The sequence below is a fragment of the Salvelinus namaycush genome, chromosome 39 (assembly GCF_016432855.1).
Source record: "Salvelinus namaycush isolate Seneca chromosome 39, SaNama_1.0, whole genome shotgun sequence".
In the NCBI taxonomy this organism is placed as follows: Eukaryota; Metazoa; Chordata; class Actinopteri; order Salmoniformes; family Salmonidae; genus Salvelinus; species Salvelinus namaycush.
The window spans coordinates 18,215,976-18,222,604 of NC_052345.1; the positions used below are offsets into that span (position 1 = coordinate 18,215,976).

The 6,629-nt window shown below is 43.7% G+C and overlaps 1 protein-coding gene across 1 annotated transcript in view; it reads left to right on the forward strand.

The window, feature by feature from the left end:
- Positions 1–4,398, forward strand: part of LOC120033014 (homeobox protein Meis1) — a 36,617-nt gene extending 32,219 nt beyond the window's left edge. The window contains exons 11-13 of the mRNA XM_038979302.1: positions 595–684; positions 1,070–1,168; positions 3,426–4,398. Of these exons, the coding sequence (XP_038835230.1) occupies positions 595–684; positions 1,070–1,128 (149 nt within the window). The 3' untranslated portion in view covers positions 1,129–1,168; positions 3,426–4,398. The remainder of the gene's footprint in view (positions 1–594; positions 685–1,069; positions 1,169–3,425) is intronic.
- Positions 4,399–6,629: the final 2,231 nt, after the last annotated feature.

Below are 6,629 nucleotides of genomic sequence, written 5' to 3' on the forward strand. Positions count from 1 at the left end.
CATGTAACCAGAACCAGCTTCTCTACCTGAGGCTGCCTACACTTTATGATATGAGGGAGACAGAAAGCCGAATCACAGCCCCTTCCTCTACCACTAATTGTTCCATAAGCGATTGTGGATGGATTAAATAGTAACCTGGTGGAAAAGTAGTTCCTTAATTACGTACTATAATCATGGTTAATCGGTTCGCTTAAAGGCGTGTTTAATGAGTCAAAGTGTTGTTATAAGTTACTTATCTCCCGTTTACAGTGCTGCTGTGTATATCGAGGTAATTACGTTCAAGTTGCCAGAACAGTAATCTATTTACTAATAGTAAATCTATTTACTAAGTTGCTCTTTCACAGCATAAGCCATAAGGACAACTTGATATGAACTCTTACCAATACATACGAAGTCATTTGTTAGTAATTAAGCCTGTTGATGAAGAAAATTACCTCCCAAATAATCTTGTAATTAGAGGATAATAGTGAGAGAATAATGAGGACAGACCAATCCATGAGAGGGAACGTTTTCTGGGGGCGCACCGGTAATTAAAACTTATGCAATATTCTAATTAGCATTTCCTTCTGTCTCGGCCTGTGTTTTTTTCGCCAGTGACTGGAGGAGGGCCCTACACCCCAGATGGTCAACCAATGGGAGGGTTCGTTATGGATGGCCAGACACACATGGGAATCAGACCACCTGGTAAAGACTCCTATCTCTTAACTCCTACGTCTCAGACACACACATACACACACGCACACACACATGCACATATGCACGCATGCACGCACACACACACAAACACACACACAAACACACACTAACTTTTGAGTCCCTCAAACACACGCCATGGACCTGACTGGTTCCCATTCACCCCTCCCCTGTCACAGTATAATTTACTCACCCTATCTCCCCTGCCCTCCCTCTCCCCCTACAGTCTTGACCAGGTGTGACCGGTCACATTGCAATATTTGCATTGCCTCACCTCACTGACCCAAATAATAAGTCTTTGTCCTCTTTATCTCTGTCCCCCTTCTCTTCCCCCATCCTCACAACTCTCTAATGTGTCCCTCTTCTCTCCCCGTAGGGCCCATGGGTGGGATGGGCATGGGTATGGGCGTGGAGGGACAGTGGCACTACATGTGACCCCTTGCGGACTTAAGCACAGAGCCTAAAGGGACGCACTGTAAGTATCAAGCATCCACATTAATGTAGACGTGTTTAGAAACATATTCTATTCGTATTTACAATAAAAGGGACTCCAAAATATCAATCCATGATTTACCATTCATTTCTATCGGGCACAAAATAATCTTAAACACAATCAAAACAAAGTCACAAGCTTGATGTAATCATCGCGTACTAGGAATATGGGACGAAATACTAAACTTTTGACTACTTTAATACACATATAAGTGAATTTGTCCCAATACTTTTGAACTTCTAAACGGCTCACCCGATATGGATGAAAATACCCTCGAATTAAAGCTAACCCCGTATTCATTGTATCATTTCAAATCCAATGTGCTGGAGTAGAGAGCCAAAACAACAACAAAAATGTGTCACTGTCCCAATACTTTTCGAGCTCACAGTATCATGAAGAATGTATAAGGCATGCATACTAAGTGGTATGCTAGCACGGACACACGGAGGAAAAAGTCTACTGTACATAAATGCAGCATTAAGCTACTGCCACATTGCAGCAGGATGAAAAAGCTGGCAAAAGCTAATTGACTTTGTCTAAATTAAATATGTATACGCCAGTGGCGTGACCAATTGATTTATTTGACTGGTCATGTGGACAGCAATAACGACCTTTCATTGCTCCCGCTTCTCACACGCACTGTGGGAAAGGACTTGTTATGGCTGTCCACTGTCAAAGGGTCAACCATCGAAAAAAAGAGAGCGTAGTCTACTTCTCAGATGTGCATATTTGATGTTTGTTTAGAAACAACCAAAGGGAATGCTCGATGAGAAATCATAGTAAAACCATAGTGCTAACGACTTTGTCACGTGAAAATTGTTAATGGGGTAGGAGGTGGCATCCGAAATCCTATGGGAACAGAAGTAAGACGGACATAGACCAAGAGTCAATCTTCCTCTGCCGTCTATTGAGTGATGGTGGCATCCAGCTCCCTCACAGTTACATTTCGGCCTTATCGAGTGGCTAATTAAGGTAAAGTTCTCAAAGATTGCAGGGTCAATTAATCATAAGAGATGAGCAATATTCTTTTACGTCCCATTGAATGAATTTATCATTAACGAGGGACATGAAATGGTTTCCCCCCTCTTATTTGATTAAGGGCTCCAGTTCCTTCATAAGATATTTGCATTAAGCCCGGCGAATGGGGAAGATTAAGCGAGCCGCTTACGGCCGAGACTGGAGAGAGACTCGAGACTCGGCGGGTTTTTCTAATACGGTCACTCGGCGACATTACTTCGAACCAAAGTCAATTAAAGACTCCTCAGAAGGAGCATTACGGTTTCTTCCCCTTGCGATTATCGAGCTTATGGGTCCTTGGGAAACAATGCACCTGTCAGTTCGGATCCGAAGCAAGCCATGCAGAAGCCCCCGGACCCTTCTGCACTGCAGAAAGGACTGTTCCCTGGTCGTTTGGCCCCCTTCTTTCTTTTCTTCTTATTCCGCAAAATTAGCCAAGGCTGGGCAAAATCGTCATTTTCCCTTCCCAGACAATAGGCGATTACGAGCCCACAAATTAACGAGCGTACAGGATTATTTCCCCCCCGTGCAAAATGTTTCTCTCTACCCAGAAACCCCCTCAGGCATCCTTTGGTGAACTTCCTCACTGACCCCTGTGCGTCGCCCTAACACCGCTGGAGGCCATTGTTTAAAGGAGCCTCTCCGCCAATTATTCGGCCGAGGTTTGCTAACATCCATCCGAGGGGTCAGGGTTGCAATCTTTTGCGGGGAGGACCGGTAAAGGAACTCAGGAGAAAGAAAGAAAAGGAAAGAGAAGAAAGAGAAAATAAGGCTTCGGGGGCATTTAGCCTCTGCTCTCCATCGGGAAGTAGCGCCTGTTGATTGGGTCCCCTGGTGTCAGTGAAACAGAATGGGTCAGCCACGCTGCTCTCTTGCTCAGCCGCAGAGTGCTGCACTCTAGCCGGCTCTAAATTGCTCGACCAATGGCCTCTTTTTCCTCCCTCCTCCTCCCCTTTCCTTCATGAACACTGATCTAAGAGTTAGTGGGATAGGTGTAATCCATTTGTCCCGACATGTCACCCCATTGTAGTGCCGCTTCACTGCACACAACACAACTGCTTCACATTACCTATTCTTTATGTATAGTACATGTCTCTGTGGGAGTTAAAGTAACACTACACAGTGTTATAGAGTTGAAGTAACACTACACAGTTTTTTTTTGCTAAAGTAACTTGTACACACTGGTGTTGTTTTCAATTTTACTCATTGTTTGTTTTCCCAGCAGAACTGCCAGGTATTCCCGAGGACGGCGTGTCCCATGGCGATCGGATCAGCACGGATATGGGCATCGCTCTGACCTCCACTGGTGCCCCTACCCTACCCTACCCTCACACCAACCAGCCCCACCACTGGGGCATGATCTCTCAGTGTTGCCCCTCCCTCCGTGACTCTTCCGTGACCCAGCGACATCGATTGCGCTGGTGCCCAGCCCAAACTTACCACCATCACCTGACTGTTTGTCAGTAGGGCTGGTGCCCCCCCCCCCCCCCCCCCCCCCCCTTTTCCAACTCCCCCCATTTCCTTCAAGTGGTCCAGTCTGAGTAGCCACTGTTGCTGAACCACCACCCTGACTATGAGAGGCCTTGGAAACCCCCTCATGCCTTGTGAGGACTTCTGACGTTGTGAGGACTTCTGACGTTGTGAGGACTTCTGACGTTGTGAGGACTTCTGACGTTGTGAGGACTTCCCTTCTGGCTACAATTACTGGAGCTCTCCAGTGGATACTTCAATACTCTGTTCATTCAACCAATACAAACAAACACTTAGTCCTTCACTTTTCCCCCCTCTGCTGCATTGCATGGACAGTTATAGAGGGTGAAGATACTCTTGTCTTGGCAGTGGACTTGTACCAAGAGAAGAAGCTGATGTCTGTATTTACTGGGGGGTCTTTTTAAAACAACAAACACCCTAGAAACTATTCTTTTTTTTTTATATAATGAAATTGTTGTAATTGTGGAAAATTACAATAAGGTGAGGCAATAGTGTCCTGTTTACAGTTTTACCACAAACTCTCTACGGACAAGTAACGATAACTATTGCAAGTTCTCTGGTATTGCTTTGCCGTACTCTGCTGTTTTTCAAAAAAGGACTCGACTTGTCTAATTCACACTATGTGTGTGAGTCTTTTTTCATAGACTTTTATCTCCTAACCCCACGAATCTCTTTGCGTTTGAAAATAAAAAGAACTTACAGGACCAGTTTCTCTCAGTTTGCTGTATGAAAACAGAAAGGAACCATTTCAATGCTTTGAGGTCCTGTCACACAATTGATATTATGTGGTAAAGAGCTTTGTAACACTTACGTAACTAGAGTGTAATTACAGATTTCCTTGCTACAGGTAGCCTATAAGAGTAGTAATTACAGGGCTACTACACAGGTATGAGTGCAACTCAATGTAAAGTGCTACCAAAACCCCAGTTAGTAACCCGGACAGTTAGTAGGAGGGTACAGCTTGGTACAGTACAGTGATGGGAAAAATTACACAGTAGATTTCCTGCCTTGCGGCTGCCCCCTTCCCTGCTTCGCCTGGGTAGCTCTGTATTTACTGACTAATTACTTCGTTTGACTCGCCGACTGTGGTGGAAAGGGCTTATGCAGACACAGATTGTGTCCCAAATGGCACCCTACCCCCTATATGGGGCACTTGTTTTGACTAGGTCTCATAGGGCTCTGGTCAAAAGTGCCATATATTATATGGAATGTGGTGCCATTTGTGATGCGTCCTCAGTGTTGGTGGTGTGGGTAAGAACAGAGAAGGGTCGCTATCTCTCGCTCTTTGGCTTCTCAGCTGCTGTATGAGGTGTGGCTGAAGGAAGCAGGCTGCTGAGGCCAAAAGGTTACTCTGCATGACGGACGTTGTTGTCACGTCCGAACCCCGACGAGAACAGGCCAGGTGGGCTTTGAAGGTCCACTAAATGAATAAGCACATTGCTCTAGCGTCTTGTTCTTGTCTTTAAATATCTTGGAATAATACATTATAAACTTGCCTAAGACCTATAGTCTCTCAGGTTTGAATCACAATAGGTTTGACCAAAATCAACTGTTGTGTCGAATAGAATGTTTGAGGATACTTGAGGATTTTTCTTTATTTTGGAAGAATAGAATATGAATTGAGGTTATACAGGGAAGCATAATGTGGTATAGATGTGGAACTCATCACTACTAATAAAATATCTGCTGAAATGCACTTCACTGAAATCCAACCCCTCCCAAACTGTGGCTACTTTTACTCTTGCTGCAACAGGGACAAAAAATATGCTGACGCTGAAACATGGTCTTATACTATATATAGAAAGAGGTCTACTATTTATATGACATATTGTTATTGTGCATCCTCCAGCATGAGAAAAATGGCATACACTACACTATCCACTACCAAAGATGCTTAATAGTGGGAAGGCCTAGATACAAATGAGTCTTGCTTGGAATTTGAGGGACTGAAAATATGCTAACACTTACTAAAACATGATCTTCTACTATAGACATAGGCCTACCATTTATATGATACCCTTTTGTGAGACTCTCCAGAGACAAATTATATCCACTATCCACTACCAAGATACTCAATAGTGAGAAAGTCCTAGCTATATACAAATGAGTCTTCCCTGGAATTTGAGGGAGAAAAAAGAGATTTGCGTAAATCTGCCCCAAACACTTAAATGGAGTGATTAGTTCCTGCTCACGCTCTACTTCTCCTTCTCAAAAGATGCACTCTCCCAATCCTCTGGGAGTTCCCTAGATACACCTTATTTCAAAGCCGGCGGCCACAAAAGGAATCATTTATCTTCCTCTTAAAATCAATTACTAATTTGGTTTGAGGACAGAAGGATATTGTGGAATTTTCGGTTGGTTATCGACTTTATCATAAGTGTTTCGAGATTATGGGAGAATGAGGCTGCCACAAATCTTATTTTTTGCCACAAATGTCATTTAAAAAAAAGAAAATAGCACCATAATGTTTATGAAAATGTAACTCTTTCTTGTCAAGATTCCCCCCTCATCTCTCTGCTCCTCATGATTCCACTGCAAGTCTCACATTCCTGAGTGACATGGCTGTCTACTCCGATAAAGCCAACGTGAACTAAGTCCCATGTTTGACTGCCCTCTTTAGGGGATTTTGGAAACTGCCTTCATCCGACTGTTTCTCCCAACTAAGGTAGCGTTCCAAATGGCACCCTATTCACTACATAGTACACTATTTTTGACCAGGGTCCATAGGCCTCTGGTCAAAACTAATGCACAATATAAAGAATAGGGTGCCATTTAGGACGCTAGTTAAATGTGTGATTATAGCAGATTTCCTTCAGCTGAGGATTCATCATGCCACTTCGTAACCACTTCATTAAATATGCTTAAAGTGCTGTGTAAACAACAAATATAAAATACATAAAGTTTGTGTGGGGCCACTTTAGGGATTATGGTGTGT